Raw genomic sequence first — 13,926 nt, 5'->3', positions numbered from 1 at the left:
TAAGAGATATCTGTGTTAACTGATGTGCTAAAGGAATTAATCTAGTGTTCATGATCCAGATTCACTGTAACTGCAGTGATTAGCAAACATGACTGCATCAACTTGTACTTGAAAAAAGGTCAAACAAATAATAGTTTGTGCTGACAAAGTCTTATAGTTTATTTTGGCATTAATTTTTAGGAGATATTCAGAAGAGATGGAATGGCTTCTGAAAAGAAAGGTGCATTGGCAGTTATGTTGCTTAGCTTTTTTGTACTGGCTCTTAACTTCTGAAGTGATTACCCCCAGGTGAAATAAAAGTAGGAGAGTGGATTTTGAATTCTATAGTGACCACACTGTTCCACAACTGTAAAGAGTTACAATATTTAAAAAAACTCCTGTGACAACATACCCTTTCCATTTACTATAGTTGTTACTGCTAATATGTCTGTCTGCATTAAGAAGTCAATAACATAAAGAAAAAAAAGTGGAAATAAGTAATTCAAGAAAAGTATTATTTCTGTTCACAGTTCAGATTCAGAAATAATTGGCTATGCTTTGGACACTCTCTACAATATAGTATCGAATGATGTAGAAGAGGAGGAGCAAGGTAAGTCTGCAGTAGTAACAATTGTAGTAATCTCCTGAAGTTAAATGCAGCTTTTATGATTACTCTATAATGATTTCAAATGATGACAATGTAATGGTATCAATTTACTAAACACTATTCCTTTTATGGGTCCTTGCTTACGATTGTACCGCTAGAGTTATTTGCGTGAATACAAGAAATATTGGTCAGCAGTAACTTGCATTGTAGAATTATCCAACTCTTTAATCCATTTCTTTTCTGAAAGTACTTATTTGGTATAAGTATCTGTTTCAGTGGGGATTTTGTCTGTAGTTTTGTACTAAAATACAACAGTGTTCCAGAGAAGGATTGTGACACACTAGACTCAACCTATGTTTGCAAATTATTCAATATCTGTACTGAAAACTAAAATTGAGATGAGTGGTCCTGATCAAATAATAGACTTCTTTTTTGCTCATGTTCCAATGACTTTTTCTTAGAAAACATGGATTCCTTAAAAGCTGTGCATGAGGGTAAATATATGTTTATTGACAGTTAGGAAAGGACTCTAAATTTAGGATGGAAACAACAGCAATAATAATAATAAATGAAACAACCCAACAAACATCTCTTCCAACTCCAGTATTTCCACATCTGACCGGAGGCATATAGTGCATTTAGTCTTGAAACTTGATATTTTTAGTTACTTGTTATAACGGCTTATAAGAAAGAAAAAAAAGTAAGAAGTGGATTAAACGGGAGGATTAAACATTGTGAAAAGGATTCCTAATTCTGTGTTAAATGATAAAATTTCACATAGGCAAATTTAGAACAAGAATATTTGGTTCATCATTGTGGGCCGTTGATGCTTTTTCTTGAATTGTAGCTAAAATGGATTGTCTTGAAACTTGATTACTGCTAAGTGATCCTTCTATAGCCTGAAATAAACATAAACATTTCATTATCATTAGGATTTGGGGAAAAGTGTACTTCACATTAAAAGCTTCAGAGGGTTAGCCAAGTTAGTCTGTAACAGGAGAAACTTAAAAAACAACAAATAGTCTGGTAGCATTTTAAAGACTAACAAAACATGTAAATGGTATCATGAGCTTTCGTGGGCACAACCCACTTCTGAAGCAGTGGGTTGTGCCCACGAAAACTCATGATGCCATCTACATGTTTTGTTAGCCTTCACATTAAAGACTCCTTATAATTAATAACAGCTGGGGAAATGCCGGCTGGTCAGAGTGAGTCGAGACAGCTACCTGATCAAGTAAAAACCTCAGGTCTTCAGGCTGTTGGGCAGAGTGAAGGGCCTTGGCCAAAGCGGCCATAATCTGTCGGACAAGAGGGGAGGAGCTTATGTTGGCCTGCACTTCTTCAGCATGCCTGAGGCTGCACCGCAGTAAGATTTCTTCAGCGCTTTAACAACCAGTGTGTGGTAACAGGAATGGAGTGATTGGGTCTGGACTTCTTGGCAGCAGCCAAGTAATTCGTAGACAGCTCTCTCTGCCAAAAAGGGACACCACAATTTAATGTCACAGATTACCAGAGCGGGCTATGTAGTAAACCAAACTACAGTTTTGCTGTTGCCAAACACAACTTGAATTGACTTTTCCAGGAGATTGATTTCTCCTTGGTTTTACAGGCTTGGGCAGTTGTGTACACGGCTGCTTCTGCTGTCGTTCAAAAACCAGTCCTTGGCCATCTTATTAATTTACACAGTCTGATCTGTAGATTCACTCACGTACTCACTGTTGGTTTTACAAATAAACGTGTTAAGCACATCAATTCACATACTGGCTTTTGGGGATGCCAAAAAAAAAATCACCCTGAATCAGCAAATGGGACAGAGCATGAAGAAAACATAATCAGTGGAAAAGACTTAGGAAAAGAGAAACTTAGATATAAATGCAGATAACCAGAGGGCAGTCACCACCTGAATGTTGATTTCAATTGTATGTTGCACTGCTCCTTTGCGGCAGGACTTTTGTCAGTTTTGTACTTGAAAAGCTGATCTAGCCAATGGCCTTGGGATCTGGGGGGGGGGGGTAGAACAACTCCTTACACAAGGTCTTCAAAAGTTTGAGTAATGTATACCAGTAGAGAGACCTTGATGGAAGATAGATGTAGGTTGACCATAGGGATGTTAGAAAGTGGTTAATTAGGTAACCGTGTAATCGTTTTAAAAAAGTGTTGTGGTTACATGTTGCAGGCTCTGCAGTATAAACTTCATGATACAGGGCGAGCAGTGCAGGGTGGCAGCCAGCTCCCCAGGAGCAGGGCCAGGAGCAGATGTATAACCATTATGGTAAATGATGGGCTCATGCTTTTCAGTTAACCGTTTAAATGGCTACCCTGTTTCATCCCTAGTTGACCAATACATGTGACTTAATGTCACATCAAGATATTGGCAGAAATAGAAATGTGCTTGAGCATGTTTCTTGAATTTGTTGTGTCTTCCCTTGTGTTGCTGAATGAGACTTGCAGCTTGAAACGCTTAAAGGAACTAATGTCATATGTGGGAATTTTGCTTCAAATTCCCCCCTTGTCAATTCCTGCTCTTTCTGACTCCCATCTCCACAAGTTCATTCAGTTGCCTCTTCTCATGCGGTCTCCTTTATTGAAGGTGCAAGCAGCTCTAGTAAAATCGAATGTTTAATCTGGAGTTATTGAACAAATAGGCAGCGCTGGTGCACAGAGTTTTTTTGGTAATGACCATAACAATACCCCTCAAAGGAGAATTATTGGCACATACGTGTGATCAGAAGTAGTACAGGAGTACCAAGTTGTCTTGTTCTGGCAGTTCCATAATAAAGTAATAATGGTGGCAGAATTCCAAGATGGCTGCCTTTGGACTCCCATTATTTGTTCTGCAGTACTACATGGAAAACTGTTTTACTTGTGAACCTTTCTCTTCTTTTTCCCTCTTTTGTCTACCTTGACAGACGATTCCGAAGGTAAAAAAAACTTCAATTTATACAGCATGCTGCTTTTATTAGTCATAGTTGCTAATCACGTTATTTTTCACCTTAACTTTCTTCTTAAAAAGGACACTGTAAAATATGTTTATCATCCATATTGCATTTTCATCTCTCAAATTTTTTTTTTTTACCTGAAATGCGTTTGTTCCCCATTATGCTCGTGTACTGATCAGTGTGTGGGCACGTTATTCCATCCCATGATTGTAAATGGGTTTATTGGCATTAATATGAGTCACTAGATATACTAGAGTAACTAGAAGAAGCATTGAAGGACTTAAGAGAAACTGTAATGTAGAATTAAAGTAAAGATTTGAACCTTCCAACCTTCACAGTGTCCCTTTTAAGTAATACATTTTAAAAATATGGCATTATTATTTTCCTATCTGGTGCCCACTTCCACTCTTGTTTGTTGCTTGTCTATTAATCCGTCTCAGTTCTGGGATGCATTTAACTGGTCGATTGAAAAGAGGTATTTGTCACTGAAACATCCAAAACTAATCTTCACAGAGACCCATCTTCCTCTCCACTCTCACAACATGCACATGCAGAACTTAGGTATATCTTCTAGATTAAAGTCTCAAATGGAGTAGTTAACCTTAGATGATCCTAATTTTTCCAAATCAATGATGTCATGGCCTTTTTTCAACTCAGTGGCACCAAAATGCCTGCTTCGTGGAAGACATAAATGTGGTTTGTCTCTATTAGTAATGATTGGCAACCCATGATAGCAATGGCCCATTTAAAACTTTACCATCCGTTTACAATGGGGGAAACATAGCAAATTAAGAGTCAGTCAGGGGTTGAAGCTGACTTTTGTGACTGAAGAAAAGCATCTTCTTTTCCTGGTTCTACCATTGCCCAAATTGTGTATCAAAACTCCAGAATGTCCCCCTCTTACAAGTCTCTAAATTATGGAAGCAGCAGTAATAATTCCATAGTTAATTCTGCATGGAGCCTTGCAGTTAAAGCAGAACTAAAAATACCTTTGTTTTGCAGACAATTGACCAACCAAATAATTCGATAGCTTCAGAGAAAGTGTTCTGTGTAATGTGCTTTGTAAAATCTGTGACAACATTTGCAGATGAAGCATATAAAACTGCTCCTCTCAAAATAATCGCTGTGTTCCTTATGGTACGTTAAGTTCCTGTAGTTTAACACCAGTAACCTACACATTCATCTTGAGCTACTTAATGACCTCTTGGGCGTGGGCCACTTTTAAACGTGTGTTAATGTTTATATTCAGGATAACAGGTGAGTTGTATGGAGGTTAAGTGATGGAGCTATAGTGTGATAGCTGCTTCTGTGAACTGGAGCAATCATGCTGAGTCACTAGCAGTGCTCTGCATAGACATGGGGGAGGGGAGGGAGGGCAGCTGGGACCATGGGAGAGATGTCTTTGAGGCCGTTTGGGAATGGGGTGGCACAGGAAATGAGTGAGGCTAAGGAGTAGTGTTCCCTGTAAACTGTGCACTTGTGTGGCGGCTCAGGAGAAAATCTAATGGTCCCCAGCTGATGAACAGGAGCCCCCAGCTAGGTTTTGTTTCTGTCTGTGGTGCACATTTACACATGTCTCTGTGCACATTAAAAAAATTACTCCACACGTGATTGGAAAAGATTAGCGGGAACGTTGCTGGGGAGGGTATGAGAGGTTGAGTGAGGCTTTAGGGCAGTGGTCCCCAACCTTTAGAGGCTCCCGTGCGCCCCGGGGGCGGGGCCACTCACGCGCAGGGTGCCCGGGGGGTGGAGCCACTCACGCGCCGGGCGCCCAGGGGCGGGGCCGCGCGTCCTGGGGCACACCAGGGGCGGGGATGCCCTTGCACCTGGCACCGGCATGTGCGCCGGGGCTGGGGCCGCCCGAGCGCCTTGTGCCATGGGCCCAGGGCTGGTGCCGCCGCCTAAGCTGCGCGCCTGGGGCCGGCACCGGCGCCACGCGCCCGTTTGTCCCCCCGGGGCTGGGGCCGCCCGAGCGCCGTGCACCAGGCGCCGGTGCGTGTCATGCGCCTGGGGCCGGCGCCTCCAGTGCGCCGGGGGTGGGGCCAGCCCAGGTTGTCAGCGGGCGCACACGAATGCCCCAGCGGGCACCATGGCGCCCACGGGCACCGCGTTGGGGACCACTGCTTTAGGGGAAGAATGGCATTTTAGCAGCAGGTGTCAGGTGATTTGAAAAAGGAGGCTTGTAACCAGGAAAGTAGATATGTGGTTGCTCCTTTTGACAGAACTGAGCTGGATGCTTGAAAGGTTCCCTAAGTGTTTCTGCTTCATTGAGTCCTTCAAGTGCTGATGTATATGAGTATACACTAGACGCTCGCCTGCCTCTTCTTCCCACGCCACAGATCCTCAGCATACAGCCCCGTCTGCCCATCTAAAATGTTGCTATTTCTCTGCCCGCCCCAGCACCTGATCACCCAACCACTAGCTCATCCCTTGGCTACTTGGATGAACACTGGAGCACCGTCCTGGGAAGCCAAAGCATATGTAGGAAAGTGAGGATGAGAGAGCATACGAGGGAGATGCCGTTTACACACAAAATCTGGAGGCGGGTAGAAGAAGCAGCGGGGGAAGAAGTTTTGCTCTGAATCACCTGTTATCAGGTGTCCCTTCCATCCACTTTATGCACAGCCTGATTTTCCTTTCAACACTCCATTTGGCCCTACTCTCTCACATTTCCTTCACTTACATCCTAACGTGCACCCGGTTCTGCCACATTATGTTTGTAATGTTGATCGGTGTTGGTGTTTAAAATAGAGATGTGTGAGGGCACACAAGCAGGAATATGCCATGGTCGGGCGGGGCGGGGTATGGAATAGGGGAGCGGGAACGGTACAGTAGAGGATAGGCGTAAGGTGTATGAGGAGAGCTGGCATGGGGGAATACAGCTGTATGAATAGCAAGCTCTATCTGAGGCAGGTAGCAGGTGGGGAGGTGTGGGTGGAAGGGACACAGTGGATGTCTGTGGTGACGGAAAGGGGATAATTGGCAATACTGATAGCTATGCAGGTGAGAAGCTGAGAGTTGATATACTGTGACTACATGGGGGAATTTCTAGCTCAGCCTCAGTTAAGGTTATTAGAATGCATTGTCCACCACCAGGTTTTATAAAAAGTAACGAAATGACCAGTTATGGTAGCCATCACCTCACCAACCCTCCTCATCTGCCACCTTGGACATCATGGGAAAATAAATCTTAACTCTTACCAAGAACAAAGTGTGCCCCCAACGTGCAGACTTCCGTTCTGTAACTTAGACATGCCTAAGCATGGAAAAATCACTAACCTGAATTGCCCACTCCCATGTCTATTAGAATGTGTAGGAGAATGTATCTCTGCAGTCACCATTAGCAGTCTCACACCATTACACCCTGGCACAGGATAACGGAGAACTGCCTTTGATCTATGAAAGCTCTGTCAAAACCGATATCCGTGCTCTTAGTTCAAGGGTTAGGATCAAGGTGGCGATCCGTGGGCTGTGGGACTTGGAAGGGAAGTAACTGAAGCTAGATGAGGAACTGAAAATTGCAGTGAAACTCTTTAACTGCTTATTTCTTTGTTTTTTATGTGAATGATGCAGTCTAGCAACCATTAACTCCAAAGGTAACTTTTCCGGTTACTACATTAGATATGCACACAGGATAGGAGAGATTCTTTTCGGTTATTGGAGCTGTTTGCTTAGTAGATCATATTACGTAGCTTTGAGTCAAGTTCCGTTACTCTGTCTGGGTTGGAGAAATACTATGTTTTTCCTCACAGGATGTAGGAAGAGCAACTCAATGATTTCTCCTCTGGAACCTCTCTTCCCATTGTACCTTTTTTGGGAAACACAAGATGAATGCAGCTTAGGAAACAATGCTTTCATTGGATATATTTTTAAGAGTCTGTGATATTCCAATTAGCTTTGAGTTGCTTATCAATGAGTGTGTGCAGAATGTTTTGATTTGCCGTCCGATACAAAATAGTGCTTTCTTCTAATGCAAAAAAGAAAAAGGAGGACGCTGGTATTGCTAGTGTAGATACTGCTAATTGCTATTTAATTAAGATAGTCTTGCTATGGAAAAATACAGGTCTTGTTTCTGAAGATGAGCCCCACTGCTCAGATTAGTGCACTGAATGCCCCAAATATAAAAGCTAAGAGGGGCACTGTTGTAACCTTTGGCCAGATCAGACCCTGACTTTCCAGCTTCTACATATTGTAATGCCTAAGGGTGCATCTACGCTGCAACCTTAGCTCGAAATATGCTACTCAATTTGAGCTAGGCAAATTGCGTAGCTTATTTCACGTGTATTTTGAAATAGCTTATTTTGTAATAATTTCAAAATAAACTGCTATTCCGAAATGTTCCTTAATCCTCATGGAACGAGGTTTACAGGGACGTCGGAATAGCGCGCCCGTTATTTCAAAAGATATTTTGACACGGAATAGCTATTTCGCGATACCGGAATAGCGCCGCAGTGTAGACACACCCTAAATGTGCACTGTAGAGGTCAGTCTGCAACACAATGCATACTATAGATTGGAAGCAGTTGAGGGGGTAATAGTGAAAGCATTGTAGAACTTCATGTTGTTTCTATCGTATGTTCCTGTCTGCCCTGTGCACATAGTCTGCATTGGGGCCTTCCGCATGGTGAAAGAGAGATCTGCTGCATTGTGCATGTGGAACCATTACACGGAGCAGGAAACTGGGAGTACCGGGAGGGTTAGCGTGCATTTGACAGAACTAGTTTTTCTGATAGCATGTCAGATTATCCAAATCCAGTTTGACTCAGAAGATTAGAATGAGACCTAATGTATTTGAATAGTTTGTTGAAAACTGACATGCAGGAAGCAATTGTAACGGACAAGTTTACTTCATGCATGTTCGTTTCTTCTGTATTCTACGCTTGCAGCGGGGCAGCTTATTTTGACGTGTTGCTGTGGTGCAGGCCCCTGTCCATAGACAATATGGAGTCAAATTCATTTTGCTTAAGTCATCAAACATTATTGTACAGAACAAATTTCCGTCAGAGTCCATATAGGAATCTAATTAAATGGGATTCTCCCCACACTTCCCTCAAGTAAAAGCACAACCTCAATTAACTGATAGTTGATTATACCATTGACTCGCATCTCCTCAGGACTAATTCTTACATGTCTAGTATCCCTTGATTGTCCAAAACGTTATCTAAATGTAGTTGTTGCTTTTCCATTATGTCTGGATGATAAATGGAATTGCCAAGTACTGTATGGGAAAATTGTACACGGGGGCAACAATATTCATGATACCTGTCATGCAGTTACAATACTCTTGGTGTCATTGTTGGTCCTTCACCAATCTGTCCGACATGAGCATCTTCAATAACATATAGAAGACTGAACTCCTTGGCTAGAACGGCAATCATTCTAGTTCAAAGGCTCGATAAGAGGGTGACAGTGAATTGCCTTTTCAAAATTAGTCCAAGTCAAGACCTGAGGTAATTTTGCCATCAACATATCTTAAAATTAATATCCCTTATTTGATGTTTGAGGTTTTCGTCATTGAACCCCTCCCATACACCCCTCCACCCAAAAAAACCTTTTTCAAGAGTAAATAAGCTACTTGAACATTCAACTTCAGTCTGTTTTATTCCTGAACTAAAAGCTTGAAAGGAGGGTGCAGTAAATCTACTACTCTCTCTTTAGGGAAGGTATCGAGTGATCTTTGTAACACTCTGGTTCAGCTGCATACGAACATAGACTCACCAAGGCTGCTGCCTGTGCATTATTTGGGAAGGAAGGTGTTCTCTGGTCTGTAGGAGTTGTTTCAGCGCTTGGGGCTTGCTTTCATTTTGAGTGTGTGGGCCTGTACTTGAGAAGTGTGGCTCCGAGCAAAACATGACTGGTGAGAATAGAATGTCTTGTAGACTGTTCAACAAAAGATAGTCTAGATTTTATAATTTATTTATCTGGGACCTGATCTGATTCGTCAGTGGCAAGACACCATCATTTTCAGTGAAAGCTGAATCAGACTTCTGCCTAGTAAATTGATAGTATTCCACTATTAAAATAGGTCCTCCTTTACAGTTCTCACTTTGAGATAGAAAACACTTAGATTCTCATTTTTAATCCAATGTAAATACTGATTATGGCATACAGATTCTAGCAATGATTACTGGGGGAAAACAAGATTCATTTATTAGTTAATATAACAACAACGATTCTGTGAACCTTGAGTCATAACTACCTCATATGGGCTGTGTGTTTGCTGCAACCTGTCAAAAGAATTTCTGTAGTTATTTTAATGTTATAATGTAACACATTCTTCTTGAATATTACAGAAGAAAATTCACAAAAACAGGTTGATGATCTGGGAAGGCAATTTACAGAAATCTTCATTAAACAGCAAGAAAATGTCACTCTCCTGTTGACCTTTCTAGAGGTGAGTGGATAATGAAGAAGCATTTAAGTGGGTGTTTTATTCTGTGGATGAAGGACATACATCTTGCCTCTCTGGTGTAGAATAAGTTAAAATTTGAGGCCGTGTAAGAAAAACGTTGGTGACTATGGGCATGAAATCATTCTTCCAAAATGAAGATGGCAACATCTCACAATAGGAAGGGTGAGAGTGCTGCTTTTAGAAGCAGAACAGCCATATAAATGGTTAGACGAAGGGTCTCACATGCCTGGTGGAGAATGTGGGCGGGGAGAGGGGCATGGCCACTGCCACCACACCGTGCCAAGGTCCCCTAAGATCCCCAAAACCACATGCTCCGGGGACTGGGTGCTGTGGGGGCGAGGAGGGGGAAGGTGGTGTTCCGGGGGCGGGTAAAGTACCAGATCCCCCCAAGAGTCCCAGGTTGGATTGCGCAATTGCTTCTGCCAGGACTAACCTGCAGGCCAGGAGTTTGAGACCCCTGGGTTAGAGGAACTCTGGGGAGAGAAGGGTGGAGAAGAAGCTAGTGGAAGTTCAGGTTACTGTTAAAGCAGAACCTGGGGTATGAGATTTGGCTTTGCACTGTTCCAGAGCAGGCAGGAGGGAGGGAAAGGGACTTGCTCATAATGATGAATGCCCATCTACCTTAGGGCCATTTGGCACCCAGTCATATAGCTGTCCTGTCTTTAAAGTCACTGTGTAGGCTACTTGCAGTCATGTGAAATGCTCCTGGATTCACTGTGCAACATCACTTTCTATATCCCTGCAGGAATTTGACTTCCAAGTTCGCTGGCCTGGAGTGAAACTTCTGACATCATTGTTAAAGCAGCAGGGACCCCAAGTGCAACAGATCATTCTTGTCAGTCCCATGGGTAAGGGATTTGGGTTGGCCTCTGGCTCATTTAAACGGGACATTCAGCGAAATGTCGGGCCAATGGGGCACTTCTAGCAGAGCATTATAACAACTCTTGGAGGGACTTCCAAATGGGGAGTTTAGTAAACTCTATATAGTAATTCACACATCATGTGGTTGCTTGCTTTGTCAGGTGTATCGAGGCTCATGGATTTACTTGCAGATTCTAGGGAGGTGATACGGAATGATGTAAGTACAGAGCAGAGGCGTTGCAATCATGCCTGCACATACGTTTAAAGTTATGTATTCATGTCATAACTAGGAGCTAGCTCTGCATTGCATTGTTTCTGTAATTCTGCCCTCGGCCTCCTCTTGGCCCCGTTGCTGCAGGGTCTGTGTGCTCTGGCGTGGCTTAAAAGGGCAGAGGAAAGGAGTGGATTGGCATGTCCCTTGGACAATTTCAGACTTTGTGCTGAATGGCATTCGCATCAGTAGCTCGTAAAACAGCCATGGGCAATAGCAGGCCCCCGGGGCCAGATGCAGTTTGCCCGGGTTAATCCCTGGTGCGCCGCTGGCATTTCATTTCCCTGTGCGTCCGCAGGTACAGCTGCTGGTAGCTCCCATTGGCCAGGGATTGCCATTCCTAGCCAATGGGAGCTCTGGGAAGTGGTGCTGACTGGAACACCACTCCCCACAGCTCCTATTGGCCAGGAACAGTGATCCCCAGCCAATGGGAGCTGCAGGCGGCTGTACCTTTGGATGCCCGTAGAAATAAAGCACCGGCAGCCCACCAGGAGCTAACCCTGGTAACTGCGTCCAGTCCATGGGCTGTTTGTTGCCCGCCCCTGTTGTGGAACCACAAAGCATTGTGCCTCCATCCAAGCGTGTAGCTGGGGGGCAGTATATCTAGAGATGATCTCCATATTACTGAGGAGTCCTGCTCTGGGTATGAGAGTTTAATTTTTATAGCCAATTCCTATCTTCATTCTCTCTTTGGGCAGGTTTTTACATTGCCATTTAGAGCTAAGTTTGAGGCACAAGACACTACTATACACGCTCGGTGGTGGGGTTTGATGCGAGATGCTGTGTGCATGATAATGTACAATTGTATCCAGTAATCCCCAAGGTTTACATTGCTAATGTATGATACTGTTGAGAAGGGCACTTCTTAGAAGCTAGCCCTCCTCTTCTAGTAAAGCTTTGTCTACTCACTATATTTATCTTCTTCCGGAAGGGAGTCTTATTGCTACAGCAGCTGACAAAAAGCAATGCCGCCATTCAGAAAATCGTTGCTTTTGAAAACGCCTTTGAGAGGCTGCTGGATATCGTAACAGATGAGGGGAACAGTGATGGAGGTATGAACTGAACGTTGCTTTACTCACAAGGTGGTGTGGCAGTAGAGATGAAATGCTAGGACTGTTGAAATGCTTGTGTCAATCAAAGTAAAATCTCAAGGCTTGGTCTGTTTGATATAGAAACACCAGTGTAACCATCAGACGGTCACAGTTGTAAACTTTCAGGTGTTACCAGTGCTATGGGGATGGGTAAAGGGACTGAGTAAATAGAGTAGAATGGTGGGATGAGCAAGCCTACAACTTCCAGGGTCATCTTGGATTTGGTGTTGTGGACTTCCATTCAAGATTTGCAAACTTTATTTCTTCTTTGCATGTGTCTGTGTGGATCCCACAGTGGGCGCACGTGCAGAAGAATGGATAGCCAGGAGCGTGAGTGATCTTCTCCTGGCTGAACCTCCTTATGCAACAATCCATAGGAATAAAGTGGTGCTCAGATATCACTCAGAGTCGTCTAAGCTAGTCATTTGAACCTTACCTGTCTTCTTCCCAAAGCCAGCTCGGCACGGGGGCAGAGGAAATTAGGCAGGACTTCCGTTTCTTACATGGACGGGACCTCACTGATTGACGTTATAAAGGTCAAGTGACCTCGTCACAGGGATGTTGAAGTGTGTAACGCAAAGGTGTACTGAACATGAACACTCCCACTGGTGCGGTGCCTGCCAGCATCCTCTGCCTGCTGTGGGAATGTGCCAGTTTCAGAAAACTGCAAGGCAGCAGTGTGGTGTGACCTGCTGCTGAGTGGTGTGTTGGATGTAGGTGATAGGTTGGCTGCAATCCTACAGTCATTATTTGAGGAGTGCGGCTCAAACTCCTCATTCCAGCCTCTTGAACAGTCGCTTCTCCTACAGTAATTGGGGTTTTTCAATGTGCTGTGGTTGCATATATCACAACTCACCCTCCATCACCACATTCCTGAATCCTCAGCTCCCACAGACTTGGAAGTGTGAGGTAACTGAGGAAAGGTTGCAACTCTTCCATGTTTTTCAGCCCCACACAGCTGCGTGGGAGGAGCAAAGGTGCAGGTGTGGCTGTAATAGACCCGGCTGTTAAACACCAATTAGCTCTTGCTGACGTAAGATGCATGGGCGTGCATGCTTACAGTGGGGGCCACGCTGACTACACCATCTCGGACAACCACAGTGACCAGTGGAAGCCACCAGTCTTTATCCCTCTGTAAAATACACAGAATAACAAGCTATTGCCTCTGACCCCTTAGTCCAAAAATGGTCATTCTGGATATAAACGCTCAGTAGAATTGGGCGTGAAGGGAAAATGCCAGGCCAGACAGCTAGCGTAAGAGATGCTGTCTGTTTCCCTCGAGTCTTTAACTTAAAACGTGAGGCTGAACGTGCTGCATGTCCAAACTCGTTGCCAGAGACAAGATGCAATGAAAAGAGATGGAGAATGTTGCAGTATTGATCATGTAAGCTCCGTAACGCTAAAAACCCCAGGGGGTAATAAATAGTAGCAGCCTCTGGGGATGAGGCCCGAGGGAAGTTAACAGGCCTTTGCTCATAGACAACTTAGCGATTGGAAGGGTCAAAAGTGTTTAAACTCAAAGGATATTGTTAAGCAGATCATGATGAAATATTTCTATATGAGGGAAGAAAAAGTGAAAGAGCAGATTGCAGAGATGGCACCTGTTTTCAGAAGTGCTCAGCTCTCCGCTCTCTTCCTGCCTATTTCTCCGCTTCAGGTTTGATTATTTTCACTGTGACCTTCCTGAGGCGCAGGTGGCAGAGCATGGCTAGTAAGGGAATATTGTCAGACAGCTGATCCCTGCTGCTCCGTGCCCTAATGCGACA

General features: G+C 43.8%; 1 protein-coding gene across 4 annotated transcripts in view; it reads left to right on the top strand.

Moving 5' to 3' along the window:
• Positions 1-13,926, top strand: part of USO1 (USO1 vesicle transport factor) — a 56,710-nt gene that overhangs the window by 9,727 nt on the left and 33,057 nt on the right. For 2 of the 4 annotated variants that reach the window (XM_075929349.1, XM_075929351.1), the window contains exons 4-9: positions 510-589; positions 3,496-3,507; positions 9,819-9,919; positions 10,683-10,785; positions 10,960-11,015; positions 12,001-12,121. In XM_075929349.1, the coding sequence (XP_075785464.1) occupies positions 510-589; positions 3,496-3,507; positions 9,819-9,919; positions 10,683-10,785; positions 10,960-11,015; positions 12,001-12,121 (473 nt within the window). The remainder of the gene's footprint in view (positions 1-509; positions 590-3,495; positions 3,508-9,818; positions 9,920-10,682; positions 10,786-10,959; positions 11,016-12,000; positions 12,122-13,926) is intronic. The other 2 variants (XM_075929350.1, XM_075929352.1) reach the window with 1 other exon arrangement.

Source organism: Pelodiscus sinensis, chromosome 5 (assembly GCF_049634645.1).
Source record: "Pelodiscus sinensis isolate JC-2024 chromosome 5, ASM4963464v1, whole genome shotgun sequence".
Classification (NCBI taxonomy): domain Eukaryota; kingdom Metazoa; phylum Chordata; order Testudines; family Trionychidae; genus Pelodiscus; species Pelodiscus sinensis.
The sequence above is the reverse complement of the archived record's forward strand: the minus strand, read 5'-3'. Positions and strand labels throughout refer to the sequence as shown.